Source organism: Cariama cristata, unplaced genomic scaffold (genome assembly GCF_000690535.1).
Source record: "Cariama cristata isolate BGI_N322 unplaced genomic scaffold, ASM69053v1 scaffold2413, whole genome shotgun sequence".
Taxonomy (NCBI): domain Eukaryota; kingdom Metazoa; phylum Chordata; class Aves; order Cariamiformes; family Cariamidae; genus Cariama; species Cariama cristata.
Genome location: NW_009607606.1, coordinates 60,269 through 76,602, shown reverse-complemented (window position 1 = coordinate 76,602; position 16,334 = coordinate 60,269). Strand labels below are relative to the sequence as shown.

General features: G+C 41.8%; 1 protein-coding gene across 1 annotated transcript; it reads left to right on the top strand.

The window, feature by feature from the left end:
- The first annotated feature begins 2,233 nt into the window (after nt 1-2,233).
- On the top strand, nt 2,234-15,258 carry GPR143 (G protein-coupled receptor 143). The gene is made up of 8 exons (XM_009696771.1): nt 2,234-2,477; nt 4,153-4,262; nt 7,254-7,348; nt 8,684-8,776; nt 9,272-9,381; nt 10,741-10,849; nt 13,386-13,503; nt 14,959-15,258. The coding sequence occupies exons 1-8, from the start codon at nt 2,234-2,236 to the stop codon at nt 15,256-15,258; spliced, it is 1,179 nt and encodes a 392-aa protein (XP_009695073.1).
- Nucleotides 15,259-16,334: the final 1,076 nt, after the last annotated feature.

Below are 16,334 nucleotides of genomic sequence, written 5' to 3'. Positions count from 1 at the left end.
TTAAAACGAGAGCAAACATAATTTATTTTAATTTATATGTATTGGTATTGTATATGTGGTATATGATGGTTTTATTTTAAATAATAATCTATCTCTGTGGAATTGTTGTACTTTTTATTCTTTAGTAGCCAGGTAGATTGCAATGCAGTACCTTGACAGAGAGGTGGCAACTCCATGCACTGCTGCTGTAGTAGAGGTGGAATAAAGTCTAAGGAGGAGTCCCAACCTTGTACTGACAACAGAGCCTTGTATTGACAACAGAGCATAGGTATTCTCCTTTACCTCAACAAGAGTTTGTATTTCTGGAGCAAGGCAATCTGGTTCGCAACCTTGCAGTCCCCAGTATATTTTTGTATACGTGGTAGTAACAAAACATAGGATTGCAACATCCAGGTCACTCACCTGTCCTCATCCGTGGAGGAAGAAAGTCTTTTTATGCTGGAAAGCAGCAAAAACATCCAGGAAAAACATTCCACTTCAAACTCAGCTGCCTGGATTTCAGAGTCTTTGATGATGTGTACGCCTAAGTTCCCATTATAGTGACTGGAACCTACTCGGCTCAACATGTGCACTTAGTTTAGGAAGAGCTGAACAGCTGTAGACTAAGTCTAGCTTCTAAGCTTAGTTACCTAAGATCTCGAATGACTATAACGGGAGTTCAGACATCTTGCTGATGAATGGACATCTGCATGTGGGAGTCTGAATCTGCAAGCTAACATCCTGCTCTTCAGGTGCCGTCGCCCCAGCAAAGCCCTGGGCAGTCCCTCGGGAACAGGCTGGGTGGACGCATGACGTGCCTGGTGGCTGGGGCTCCAGCTGCCACCCAAACCCTGCCACCGCCCCCGCCGCCCCGCACCGGGAGGCTGCAGGGCCCCCACCGGTGGTCCGCAGGATTATGAACTGGGTGGGGTTCGTTCTTGTGCTGGGATCCAGTGTGTAAGGTATCTTGTCTAACGAAGAACTCAGCAGGTACCATTTTACTCGGGACTGGTGGCTCTTTTCTCTCCTGAGGACAAACATACTGGCTGAAGCCTCTGGGTTTTATAACCCCTGCATGCAAAGCATCCTGCTGTCATTCATCAGGCCTTCGTAATTCCTGCTAAAAAACCAAGCTGGGCCATTGGAAAAAAGAAAGAAAAGGTTAGGTCATTTGTTCTTATAAGGACTAATTATAAAATCCATGACTGTGTCATTTAACATACAGTTCACTTTAGGTCTGTTGGCAATGCTCCCTCCTTTATTTCCTGAACATGTTCCTACAAACAAGTTTTCTGGAGGAGTGAGGGCTGACGTAGGGAGTTTGAATCTCAGCTGAGAGGGCAGAGTTACTTTTTGTATTTATAATTGTGAGTATTTGCTGATGTGTCTAATAGGATTCCCTGACTTAAAAGACGTTGTCTAGCTTATAAAATAAAAGCAAATATTACAGGTCAAATTCCTATTTTCATATTAAACCCTTACCAAATTTAAAAAAAAAAAAAAAAAAGAAAAGAAAAATATTCTTGAGAAATCAAAAGTCCTGGAATTTTCCATGTCAAGCTGATCCAACGCAGACAGTACAGACTAAAAAGAAGACTTTTTGTGCTTGCAATTTAAATAGGATGAGGTTAATATTGTCTTCCTAAATGTAATCTCTTTCTGCAGTGATATAGGATATCGTGTTTCTAATTTTAATTACAGAGATGGGTGGGTTGGATCACTAAAACTGAGGTTTGGGTTAGGGTGTGGATTTATAGCCCTGCTCCTCCCTGTAAAGGCTGGGACTGCTTGTGTCTGGATTCATCTTTTCAATTAATTTGCAGTAATTAAAGGGTGCTGTGTGGGATGGGGCTAAAGGCAAACACAATTAAAATGTAATGTTTCTCCTTTGGTATCTGCATCCTTATTTATTTTAAACCATCTTCAATGCTCTGGTGAGTTTAAGTGTTCCTGTATCACATACTGTGCAAGCAGAAATATGCGAGTGAACTGTTGCCAATGGCTCTGAGCAAGCATGGGGCATGTTTCAGATTACACTGTTTTCTTGTTCAGATCTGATCTCCTTGCTAGGAGAGGCTAAGGCAGCTCTAGGGGATTTACTTCTAGCAGCAGCAGCAGCAGCACATGATCCATCAATCGCGTGATTCTCACCACCGAGGACTAATGGGGAGAGTAAAGAAAAAGTGAATGCTGCCTTGAGGAAGCAACAGCATTTTCTTCTGCTCCTGAGGCCCCTCCACCAGCCGGACACTTCATGGCTTCTCCCAGGTTGGAAACCTACTGCTGCCCGAACCGGGATGCAGCTACACAGCTAGTGATGAACTTCCAGCCTGAAGTCTTCTGCGGAGTTTGCATCGGCAGTGCCTCCATCAGTCTGCTCCTGACCATCCTGCAGCTCCTGCCAAAGAAGGGACAGAGCCTGCGGAAGATGCCCAAAGCCTCCTCCTCTTCCACCATCCTTCTCCTTATCTCCATTTGTGACATCCTCGGTGGCTTAGGTAAGCGCCAGCTTGACGCCCCTCACCCTTGCTGTGGCAGGCGCTTGCTGCTCCGAGCTACCGCAGCCAAACGAAGGTGGGGAGTGAACAACAGAGATTTCTGAGGGAAACATGCCGTAGGCATTCACAGGAAGATTTGGGCTAAGTGAGATCAGAAAGTGATGGGCCTTTGGGGCAGAAAGGTCTCATTTAATAGCTATATTTTAGAAGTAAAAGTTCTTGACAAATGTACCCCAAAATCTCTGTTTGTGGCTGGTTCTCAGAGTAAGGCATAAAAATGGAGGCAAGGCAGCACATTTGAAACTAAAGCTGACATCAAACACTTAGCCGATCCTTAAGACCACATTTGAAAAACACTTCCTATATGTCTTTAAATCCTCCCAGACCAAGTTTGCCATCTTGTTTGTGTGCCAGCCACTTCTCTGGGCACATCACATCGACAGCAAACGAATTTGAATTGCGGCTGAACACAGATCATGCTGGACACAGGCTTTTGAAATAGCAGCAAAGCTCCCTTATCAAGGACAACCTGCTGCCCGGCCCCTGGCTGATAGGCTGGAGGAATAAAACAACAGAGAATAAAACAAAACTCTTGAGTCAAAAGTAAAGTAACGTGTCTAAATCTGTCCCATCAGCCTAGGGCGTTTGCTGCCAAATTAGGTATAAATTACCACAACCCATGCTATGAAAATACAGGACGAGTTTGTTTCTACATTAACATTTTTTCCCTCACATTAGATAACAGAAGTAGTGCTGGTTTGTAAGTCTGTCTCGCTTACCTGGGGAGGGAATGGGATTTCAGGTCTTTTCCCCTTTCATACCTAGCCAGGTTCTCTCATGGTACATAATAAATACCAATATTAAAACAAATGATAGAGGGGGAAATAAAGAAAGAGAGATATGGAAAAAACATGTGTGCATTCACCTGGAGACGGTCATTTCAGTCAGATGAGGCCAGCAATAGATAAAGTTATTTTTCTCCCTTTCTCTTTCACTGGCAAACTCAAACTATTTATCCGTCGTTGTCTTTGAATTAGACTCACTTTGGTGGGTGGGAAACTGCTCTCTCTTGGTGGGAAACCTGGTGGGTTTGTTCTGTTATATGTTGGTGCTTTAATGCCTATTTCAAGCAGATCCAGAAAATCTCACTAACAAACTGTAAGTTCGTTTAACAGAATGGGTATTGTTCTCACCTAATTCTGAAGCCCTGCTCTGTCCAGTCCTGTGACAGAGGGGAAAAGAGCTGCTTGTAAAAATGAAGACAGCAAAAAGTGGGAAATAAACTTTTTTCTGCAATGAGGGATTATAGAGAAATGAACATTAGAATATGAATACATGCCAGTAAAATTGTAAATAGTTACTGTTTTCTGTCAGTCTGTTAAATGCTACCCAATTTATTTTAGGGAAATACGTGACAGTAGCTGTAAATAAGTTATGTACATAACATTTCAAGTCCCAGCAGCTTCAGACTCTTGGGGCTGCTTTCCCTGAGCACTTACATCAGGTTTTAAAGAGCGCAGGCGTTCCTGCCGTGCTCCTCGGCAGCCGTACCCTTCCTGTGGGCGCACAAAATCTGGGCTGCGACGTGAAATATGAGGCGAGGGAGAAGCATGTGACCCAAATCACACCAGCAGTTTCAAAGCATTCATACATTTCTATTTTTTTTTTCCTTTAGGTATAATCTTCAGGTCAAGCGTATGGCTAGGTTTCCCAGGATTCATAGCTAACATTTCTGTGGTGAACGGGACCAACGTGTGGCCTTCTGCTTTCTGCGTGGGGAGCGCGGTAGGTACAGAGGTCATCTCCCCTTCCTCCTCCTCCCGGTTGACGGTTGCTCTGCGTGGGGAGTCTGAGGGGCAAACCGCTGCATCCGAAAGGAAACTCGGCTGTGAGTCAGAGCCTGGATATGATGGTTTCAGCCTCTGCCACACCCCTGCAAGTGCGTTCATGACTCCCTCCGAAAGCCTGGCTCGGGGCGGGCAGGGTGCTTGGTGCTGCACGGTGCACCTGAGGACACAGGGCAGCGCGAGTCAGACTGGTCCCAAGTGTTTGCAATACCCACTCGTCGCAGGAGCGCTGGGATAGCGGAGGGCACACCTGTACCAAAGTCAGGGACATGGAGACATAGGGGCATAGACATTCCTGAACGGGCTGTGAAACCACCGGTTTGGTTTGTGCTGGCAGAGCATCGCTAATGCCCCGGCGGCTCCGTCGCACCAATAGCACCAGGGTACCTGCCCACCTTCTCCAGCAGAAACTGCAGCCTGCGCGGTGGCGGTGGGGACCGACTGAAACCAGCAGTTCAGGTAGCTCAGAGTGGCTTTTGCGGCATGAGAGTGAGTGATTTAGACACAGAGGGACTGCAGGATAAATATACCCAAAGATGCAAAGCTGCTGGCAGAAGGTCTGTCCCTGCTACGTAGGGTTACAGCTCAGATTGGTGCTCATATGGGCGTTCAATAGCCGGATCTGGCCAAGTCTAATTAAGTATCTTCTGGATTAAAATGCAAGAATAATAAAATTCCACAAGTGCAGATCAAAACTCAGTTTCAAATATTACAATCACCGTACTGTCTGAGACATATAATTTGAGTTTACTGTGCAAGAAAAAAGGCCATGGTTTTACCAAAACATGGAGGATGACAAATAAGACAGATCATCATGTTACCCAAATTCAGTACAAACGTAGGGTGCCCAATGAATTCCTGCATGAGCAATAAGAGTATTAGCTTTACCATTCAAAGTTTACAATATAGAAGAGGATATGCTGCATGTAAACAAAATTGTTCAGCTCCAGTAGTTTTTAAATAAAACAATACGTGCCAAATTGAACTCCCTGTACCTTATATGCCTATTTAACGACAATTTCAGACATGACAGTGTGGTGCCATAGAAGCAAATAAGAATTGTATGCATCTATTGAGTCTCAATTCCATCATACATATTTAAGTTTTGCTTATTAGATGCAAATGTTGATTTTTTTTTTTTTACTAGAGGAAATCAGCAATATCGATATCTTGTAGCAAGAGCATCCTATTCAAAACCCTTATTTCCCTATGTCTTGAATTTCACTTTCTAGCCCTTAAGACAAAAAATAGTATTTTTAAGGAACACTAGGAAAGTGACAAAAATACTGTATGCAGACTGTTTGTTTTTCATTTGGATCTCAGCTTAGATGGTGAGCAGTATAGCGGTCTACCACAATTTTTATTTTCCCTTTCTTGGGCTCCAGCAAAGTGCTGTAGTTTGAGTCACTTGCTAAATTTAGATTTAATTATATTGGAATGAAAAATAACCCTTCTTCCACTCACTTCCCCTACCATAGTCTCGTGTGAGTTAATAAAATGTTTCTGATTCTATTTTATTTTTCTTTTAGTACTGTTGTTTTATTTCACTTAACCACAAGCCAGTACAAACTCCAAACAGTGAGGCTTTTAGGCATCTCCTTTGAATAACACTCTCTGGTTTGCAGAGGGGTACCATCTCAGGCACTCTAGCAAGATGTGACATTTTGCTAAAAAGTGAGATAACATATGAAGATTTTGGGTTTAAGTGCATCTGATTTATATTATTTTTGGAGACAGTCTTGTCTATGTTGGATTTTCTGGGTGGAAAGACCCCGCAGTTTATTTTTGTGTGGGGGTGTATGTATAGTAAATTGTGCATTTTTCAACTGCAGCAAATATGTGAAAGTGCAGATGAAGTTACATGCTGAATGCTACGGGTAAAGCTCATTAGAAGGAAGACTGGAATTTTATTTTCTGGCTTCTGTGCACTAGGAAAATGTCATGGTGTTTGAATTAAATACCAAATAATTCGTGCCGCAAATGACTAGTGGTGGGGTCTACACCCACGGTGAAAGGGAATATTTCCCAGCTTGATTTGCCTTTTGGAGGAAGGAATGGTAGATCTCTATTCACTGACGTTTGGCTCAGTAACAAGTATGTTGGTTTCCAGCTGTAAAATGATGCTACTATGGAGCCGTGATAAAGGTTATTCAGATAAGAACTGAAAGAGGGCTTGGAGGGAAGGTAATCTGAATGTTAAAATAGTTCCAGACTTTTACAAAGAACCAGCTCCTGTGGGGAAGAATTTTGGAATTTATAAACAGCAGCAAAGAAAGGTCACTTATCTTATATAGGCTCATGGGAAAAATGCATAGGGTCAGCTCATGAACGCTGTGGAATTTAACTTGACTTGAACCTGTTTCCTTTCGATTTTTATTGAAGAAATCAGTCAGGGAGTTCAGTATGGATAATTTTTCCAAAGGGTAAGTGATATTTTTGTTAATGACCTTTTTTCCTTAATAACCGTTCCCTGAATCGGGTTCTTGTGCCTGGAGAAAATTCCCGTCACATGCAGAACTCACGGTGCATAGACAGGCTGCGGTGATGGCTGACCTCAGTTACATTTTCATGCTTCAGCTACTGAGAAACTGCTAAAACTTTAACCTAAAATTAAAACATCCTCACTTAGAAATTTCTTTGGGCTTTGCTCACAACATTGAGGGCTAGGACTGGAGAGGTAAATAACAGGTTTTCTAAACAACAGAATAAGCTCCGAAAGCAAATGCTATTCAATTTACCAATGACTTGACCCGTTGGCTACAGCAATGCTGTTCCTGTGATTTTTGAGCAAGATTTCATATTTCATAATCTGAGCTGGAAAATGCACACATTTAAAGAACAAATCATCAGGCTAAAGGTTCAGGTCCCTCCCCTGTCCCAGGGGTACTTAAGAAGCAGCTGTGACATTTGGCATTTTTGTTCCCTGCAGATGTGGATCCAGCTATTATACAGCGCTGGCTTCTGGTGGTTGTTTTGCTATGCCGTTGATTCTTACTTGGTGGTAAGAAGATCAGCTGGACTGAGGTACCCGAGTTAAAGCTCTGAATTTGTTATTTTCCTTCCAACCCTGTATGTCTGTGTTTGTCTGCAGCTGTCTGAGTGTATAAGTGAAGCTTGTCCCAGCATCTGATGTTCATACGGTTACCAGGTAATGGTATGGATGAGTGGTGTGCTAAGTGCTTAAATTGCCAGGGCAATGCTCAGATATTGATTTGTTTCTGTCCATTTAAATTTAAATGTAACTGAATTATTTTAACCTTTGGAAAAATAGGGAGCAGATTGGGCTCTATAAACTTTATTGCAGTGAGATAACAATTTTTGTCCCTACTCTGTACCTGAAATGGGTTCTTGCGGTAAAAAAGATGTGTTATCCTGAAAATAAAAAAGTGGGAGGGAGAAAGTGCTGAATTTCATATAGTTCATTCTCCAGGTTTTTTTCTCAGATTTTCTATTTTATCCACTTCTCAGTATTGCCATTATTACGCTTCTGATCACTTTTGTAAAGTTATTAAGAAGAATGATATGTATTTACTATACATTTTTCTGCAATGCCTGTAACAGAAGAACCTAAACCCTTTGGAAAGTACCATGCTTTAATGTCAGACAGAAAATATAAGGTGTTTCTGAGTTGGTTGTTAGGAGGGCAAAATGACCTTCGGTTGCTACTGCTAAGCATGAAATTATGTGGCTCTGTTCCCAGATGATACTGAGCAATCAGGTACTGGAGACATGGTTCGTCTGGCAGATGTTATCAAAATGGGGATTTTTAAGTTAACTTCAGCCTGTGGAGGATAAACCTGATTTTGTGAAGTCCCATAGTTCTAGTCTGAAACAACTGGGACTTACCTCCTTCCCCCATCCCTGTTAACCAAAAAAATCGTATGTTTGGGCTGGATTCCGAGATCAGGATTTCTACACACACAGATCTAAATCTCCCTAAGATGGGAGCAGTATCCAGTTCTGAAAATTAAACATCATTCTCTACGAATTACAGAATGGTGGTTTATTTGACTGTTCCACTCCATTCTTAAATTTTAATCCCCTAATTTGCTCTCTGCAGGAGAAATGAAGGATGCAGGGGTTCCTTCTTTGGGGATAAGGGAAAGGCTTTCCACCCTATGGGTTGGAGGACACAGAACTTCTGTGTGCAAGCCCAAACAACTGCTTTGGCTCATTCTTTTTCTGAAGGGACCCCCTCGCCCCACCTGCCTGCCTTAGTTTAATGTACTGCCAGTGTTGTTCTGTACCATTTCATATCTGTAAAGCTCTGTTTTGGTGAGGGTCCTGTTTTTACATTGCAACGTGGAAAGCGTGAGGTTTGGTATCTTTAATTACGCCCGTCCTGTTTGGTGCCCGCAGTACGATTGTGCTGTACCACATGATGACGTGGGGCCTCGCGGTGATGCTCTGCGTGGAGGGAATTGCACTGCTGTACTACCCTTCTCTCTCCAGGTAAGCAGGGTTCTGGGAACGGACCGCGAAATCGTAGCACTCTGGTCATTTGAATGTCTTTCGGTCAGCTTTAGAGACAGATGTCCAAATGTTGGGCTTTTTTGACCTTTGACAAGCATGTCCCACTGAGACGGTGAGCATTCTAGAAATACCTGCCTATGTTTCAGGAGACCCAGAAGAAATATGCCAGGCAATATAGGCACTTGGGCATGCTGATACAGCTTCTGCTACATGCCAGTGTTCTCTCACTCTTGGTTTTAGCTTTGTATTTGTTCCTTTAAATCTGAGAACAACGCACAGGCAGTGCATGTTAAAAATCAGCTTTGTGTCCCATGTGAACTGGTGGTGAAGATCTGTGAATTAAAAGGTTAGCATCTGTTTGTTTCATTCCTTTTTTTTTTTTTTTAAGTTAAAGGGGATGTAGATAGAATAGCCAGAACTGTCAGCTGCGGGGGAAAAAAAAAAAAGCATAACCTGTTAATGATTTCTTCTCAGCTGTGAAAATGGCTTGGAACATGCGATCCCACATTACATCACTACCTATGCCCCACTCCTGCTAGTGCTGGTGGTCAACCCAGTCCTGTTTAGGAGGACAGTATCAGCAGGTATGTTCCTAATGGCCAGCATCAATCAGTATGTGTTATTTAGCAACATAACGATACTGTACAAAGCCATGCCTGTGTATTCAGTGATGTGCGATAGCTCCTCATTAAATCATAAAGATAGAGCAAAGGATGGGAGGGAGTTGCCTATTGAAATGAAGATGCCATCTTGATGGGAAATTTGCCCTAGAGACACACTCTGATGACGTACAGCTATGCTGTCATAAACCTCTACTGCAGATTGGCAAAGGTGTTTCTATGTTACTAAATTACTCTTGATTTAAAGTATTTGAGGTAGTGTATAGTGGGTGCTTAACTCTTTGTAGTATTGGTACCAACTTGGACTTTGGAATGTAGTTTATTCTAGTTTAAAGATGGTGTGGTGAGATCTGATAGTTAATGTAACTTCTTGGCAGCCCTGGAGCTAAAAAAATAATAAAATATGATCAGAATTTTGTCACTCCTCATTCTGAGATTAAGGAACAAATGGGAATTGTACACAACTCAGATGGGATCTTGAAGTTCCCATTTCATTTACTATCTAGTGTTTTGAAGAAATGAGACTGAAAAAAAGCCACAGATTCAGTGCATTCTTTGCATGTAATGTGATCAGCGCTAGATGTTTGCAGTACCTGAATTCATACTTATCATCTACACACTGAATAGATAAAAACAGCAACAGAAGACCTTGTATTCTCAGTTCAGTCTTCATCCCGTCTATCCTGCATCCCTCAGTAATACTCATTTTCAAAGGAACAGTTGTTTCTTTAAAAAGTTGTTCCTATAAAAAAAAATTGCTCTTTTAATGCGAAAATACACACTGAGTATATTTGTGTTTGTGCATATGTATATTCCTTGGGATATCTGAACAGCATGTGGCATAACTGTTTTTGCTGACACTACACCTTCAAGTTTTAGAGGTGTAGCCAATGCTGTATCGATTGCACAATGAAATATAATGTGCATAATAGGATAGAATATATTCTATTTTAATCTAAACATCACATAATAAAGATATCATTATATCACACATTATGTAGAAGTTGTAAGCATTACCTTTTATAACAAAAGGAAAGTATGTTGACCATACTATTTTCTATTTTCAGTGGGACTGAGAGAAGAAAAACCAGCTAGCAGGGTATCAGTCATTTTAGGAATGCATAATGGATGTACTTCTTTTCCTTTAGTATTAGGCTATATGTGAGATTCCTTGATGATGGTCCTTCCAGCTTCTGAACTGCTACTGGAGGCGAATCCATCTGTTCCTTTCTTCCCTCTTTGCAGACATCTATTTTCTGGATCCTTGTGCCTATAACTAACAAGATACATGTATATTAATGAACATAATTGTGTACTTTCCAGTTGCCTCCTTACTGAAAGGGAGACAAGGAATTTACACAGAGAATGAAAGACGTCTGGGGACAGAGATCCAGATCCGCTTCTTCAAAATTATGCTGGTATTCGTTATTTGGTAAGAAGTGCATTGTTTTGCTTTAAACTGCCTTTTTCCCCGCTGGAGAGGGTCAAGGACAAGAATAGAGTCTGATGGGTTGCTTCATTGTTTGTCTTTGTGCTTGGGAGAGGGAAGGTGTCTAAGGAAGAAGTAGTTCTAAACTAATTCACGAAGTAGCCGAATCACTCATGTAGCATCACAAGGCTGCAAGGAAATGAGAAAAATGTTTCATGAACAGGAAAACAATAATCCCCCAAAATAATAGCAAAAAAAAAAAAGCTGGGCATAGACTAAAGCTGTCTGGAACAGCAGTTCCCCAGCACTATGGACTGATAGACGGCTTTCTGTACTCAAAATTTCTCAGAGCCTCTTCTCACCAAACACATCACTGAAAACCTACAATAAATATGCTTCCAGGACTGGCTTCGTGGCCCTGACTATGATTTTATAATGCAGGCACCTCTGTGTGTGAAACACACATCCCAAACGTGTGAAAAAAGCATGGACATCGACTGGAAATAGAGGGTTATATGCCAGAAAAGATATCTCCATATGATTGTGTGTGAAATTTGTGATCATTTAATTTTATTTTTTTTTTTAAATATTCCATCTTCCTCCATGAAAATAGTACCTTTGAGTAGGACAGGAAAGAGATAGGGAGGAGAGGAGGGAGGCAACAAGAGAAGCGGGGAAGGAGGGAGGGCACACACCTCATCCCCAAATCCCTGCGCCTCTGCTCCAGCGGCACCATCCAGTGTGAAAGATTCTGGAGTGGTAACTGGAACTGGAAGTACTGGATGCACACAGTGAAACTGAGCTGAGATAGGGCCTGCTTTTGCAGAAAATGTGTTTGACTGCAACCTCACAATTATCGCAGCAATAAAGGCATCAGAAGGAGGGGCGATCCACTCCACGAGGGTCTGTGCACTGACCTAGCAAGCAGCAGTCACTGCTGCAAAGTGTTTCTGACCTCCGTGGGTAACACAGGCAACAGGGGAAGGAAGGACATGGTCCTGCAGTAGTGAAATGACTTGGCCAGACTTAACAGTCTCTACACCTACGTAACTTTTTTATACACGGGTACATTAATGCATGTTACATTGCTTTAAAAGGCTGAGCAGGGAGAAAGACTGCCTTTTTATCTTCTCCTGATTGCTGTGTACTGGAGTGCTCTAGAGGGAAATAATTGTCTTTTCTTGGGGAATAACGAAGCCCACTTGGCTTGGGGGAGAGGTTTCTGGTGTGAAGGTTGGGGTAGTCAGCAGGGAAGAGGGTGAGAGACAGCAGCGAAGGATCTTGCAGCACTGGCTTCCTGGAAACTGCTGAAATAATGAGGAGCAGGGATTTAGCCAGGCTTCCAGGGCTGTGGAAAGAAAGAAAGAGCCCAAAGGCATCACTGAAGTGCGTTGCAACCTAAGGAGTGGTGGCCAGCTTGCCGGTCTGGGAGTAAGCGTGAAAAAAAATGACCAGTTCCCCAAGGACACAGTGGGGACACTTGTTTATTTCCATTCTGACTCATTCTGGGTTTTCCTATTAAAAAAATAATCACAGCTCCAGTTTTGAATTTTGTTCTCCTAATAAAACGCAAGCTTTGAAGTGTAAAAACTCTCTCAAAGGTAAGACTGAGGCAGTCCCATCTCAGAAGCTTAGGGCAGATTCCCTTCCATCCCAGAAGTCAAATATGAGATGAGTTAGTCAAAGACAGCAGGTTGGGGCAACATGGGGTAGAAGAGATGCTTGCAGATTTGAGAGGGGAGAGCAGGAGGTTTTACACTGTGGTAAAAATATAATTGCAGGCAGGACATGTATAAACGCCTTTAGAAAGTACGGCATGGATGCTGATGGTTTCCTTTCTGAAGCTGCAGTAGAACTATAAAGAAATGCTGGTCTGACTGGTTAGAAGTCATAAGAAGTTACAGCCATTTGCTATAACCTTTATTTAGCGGAGAATATCCTCAGTTTCTTTCACAGGATGAGGCTTGATTATTCTCATCCTTCTTTGGAAACACAAATTACCTTTATTCCAGCAATCTGATGGCATTTTCAAGGGTTTTAAAGTCAACTTTTGTTTTGCCTTGTAGTTTTTTTTATGGACATTTTGAAAGTCTGCTCTAATCTAACCTCGAAATTCTACCTCCAACTGGAGTTTCTGCAGCCTTTTGCAACACAAATGCGTATATTTGGTTTCCCTATTTGTGAGCACTATCCTTTTAAGACACAAGCAAAAGAAGTCAGCATGCGTGATGTTCCCATTGTGAATCACAGTTGTTTATCATCTCAATTTTATCCTGCCATTTACTGTTCTGCAGCAAGCTTGAATGATCAGGTGGTGGTTTGTTTTTTTTTTTTTGTCATATTGATTTCTTTGTCTAGGCCTGGGCTAGGAGGTAAGTGTCTGGCTTTGATCACGATCGCTGAGAATTAACATTAAAAAAACCTCACTCTCCTTATTAGCGATCCTAATTTCCATAATTCGAAGGTAAAGCGTATTTTACATATACATACATCTCTCTCTGTATATAAACTGTCTTGTTCTTCTTTACTCCTGCAATAGCTGGTCATCCAATATCATCAATGAGAGCCTTTTGTTCTATCTTGAAATGCAGCCAGATATCAATGAAATGCCCCTGAAAAACATCAGAAGTGCTGCGCTGATCACATGGATTATAATGGTAGGTCAGCTGTGACGTTGCTTAGTCTTAGAAATCACTTCTATAAGACTGGTGGAACAGCACCAGCATAGTGGGTGGTTTATGATTTTGGGGGGATATAAACACTCTGAAAATCAAGGAAGAAAAGCAGAAAGTGAGAGAGAGGAAAGAGCGGTCACTGGCAGTGCTTTTCATGTACAAACTCTGCCAGAAAGGTACCAAGGGCCAACTTTTTCTCCCATTTGCTGGAGTAAGCATTCCCTCTGTGAGTGATTGCTATCCATTTTAAGATCCAGAACAGATCACTGCAGTGATTTCTAGTCTGACCTTGCTAACCTCTGCCATAATGCAAGCTACAAAGTTTTAGCTCATGATTCCTGAAGAAGATTCCCGAATAAAATGGGCATTTTCTGGTAATTCTCTGTTTGCAACTAGGATTTTCTTTAGTATGACGAATAATTGCATCTTACATCACGACATTTGGATAATTATTTGGGGACAAATAGATGAAAAATCTTGAAAGCAATGCACAAAAATATAGCTGTAAGATACCGGCCTCTTACTATACCCTACCCTTTTTTCTCCTGTTGGAATATTTGACAAGAGATTTTTCAGAGGTGATATTGCAGGTTCCTCTTCCAAGAGAGTTTGTTCTGGAGCTGTTAAATACCTGCAAGGCCTGAGCATGCTTTGTGTAGTTAAGCCCTTGAGCAGTTTTGTATTGAAGGGTTAAGTGATACAACCTCTTCCTCTGAGAAGGAATTAAGACGTTCACGCGACAGGGACCTTGCTCTTGCTCACCTGGAGAGCAAGAGGTCAGGTCTAGGAACTGAGCTGATTTTTAAATTGGCTGTAATAATAATTTGCTCTTTTCTCATGAGAAAAATGGAAACAGCTAAAGCCATTTACTTGCCAAGCATCCCACAGCACTGGGAATGGAGACAATTTTTTTTGAAATCACTTGGGATTTTCTTTTTCGGTGTCTCTCACCATTTTTCCGTGGCACTTTGATGGACATTTTCACTGGCTCAGGAATCTGCAATTCCAGACAGATCAATTCCTGCTCTTTTAAAAAACTTGACTGTGTGTGCTAGTGTCTACTCTCATATATTTGACTTGGCTTCTAGCGAAAAATATAATATTTGCTTTTGTGAATAACAAAGTCTAGAGCTTGTGGGGGAAGTTAAAGAGACACCAGGGGATTGACCAGCTGCAATTCACGCTAGAAAACCATTTGGTGCTTTTACTGTTCACTGGGATGGCCTCAGCGTATTGGCGCAACAGGTCGTGGTATTTCACTCCGGTTTGTTTGTATCTGCAATCAGAACAACATACGTTTTTATTTGCATGCAAATAGCATATTTTAAAGACAGCAATTGTTCAGTGAAAGGGAAGTTGTTAATGCATGCAAAGCGTTTTGCTGGAGTTGAAAACGGAGCCTTGCTGGTGTAACTCCTGTTGCACTTCTCTTCCTAGGGGATTCTTAATCCAATGCAAGGCTTCCTCTTCACATTAGCTTTCTATGGCTGGACGGGATGGAGAGTGGACCTGAAATGGCGAAAAAGAGAAATACTCTGGGAATCGATGTCCTCATCAACTGTGGGTGAAAATGCCTATCCTTCGCCAGTGAACTACCAAAGCAACATCCATGATTCAAAGAAGATATCGACAACTGACAGCCAGCAGACGGATGAGGCTATAAGCATGTTGTCTGAAGGTAACACGAGCAGTGATGACAGATTAACCAGGAGCTCCCCCATCTACCAGGGCTGGTAGTTTATAGGCACAGAGCTGGATCCCACTTCTCACCTTGTCAAGACTCATAAAACCATGTCACTGTGCGAACCGTTGCATACTCTGGAATTAGGTTTGTGCCCAATGGCTTGATGTCGTTTCCTATAACTTGTGTGTGTGTGAGACAGAGCGATATTATGGTTTATGTCTTCATTTGCCTTATAGATGTGTTAACAGGTATAAAGGCCTGATCCTCAGGAGTCTATCTCTGCAAGGATCTATGTTACTTACAATTCACTTTCATCCATTTTGTTTTAATCTCTCTTGTAACCTCCATGTGATAGAAGAGTCTTTTCTTTAAATAAATGGACTATTAATATGTTGGGGTTTAAAATGTGTTGCTTTGCTTGCCTTGCTCAGCATAAAATTCCTCACCCAGAATTACAGCTTGAGGATTTCTGAGACACCATTTCCAGCCTTGACACTCTGGTAAAACATTAGTGACAGCAAACTTTGACATAAGCACAAATATTTCCTGTTTGTGTAGAATCTCACTGACACCGTCTTCTTTTAACTTGTTTATATGAATTTTCAGTTTGGTTTTATCTATGGAGCTGGGAGGCTTTTTTAAAAAAAAAAATCAAGCCCAGCCAAGGCTCCATAAACACTTCAGGATAATGGTTCCAGTTCACTCCTGGTTCAAGCAAAAAAACCCCTTCAAACTACTTTTTTAGTATGGGTTCAGTTTGATCCTTATAGGTACTAGTCTAACAGGGTTATGACTGTTAGGGGCAGGTGTGTTAGGAGATAACGTTTGTAAAAAACACCTAGATGGTCTGAGTGCTCATCAAAACCCAGAATAAGCAGAATCACTAGTCCTTTCTCTGAGGTGTGCTCTATTTTATGTCTTCATCTGCTGAACGAAGAGATATTAAATCCATTCTCCTTATCTTCTCCGATACATACCTCTTTTAGTGCAATGCCCTCAGTACCTATATCCAAACAATTCCCCAGATTGGTTGAAAGTTAAATGAAAAATGATGACCGTGTCTACCCCAGGCTTTTAACTTCATATCAAGTAGAAGCAGTACAATTTAACTCTGGTTGTGCTGAAAGCT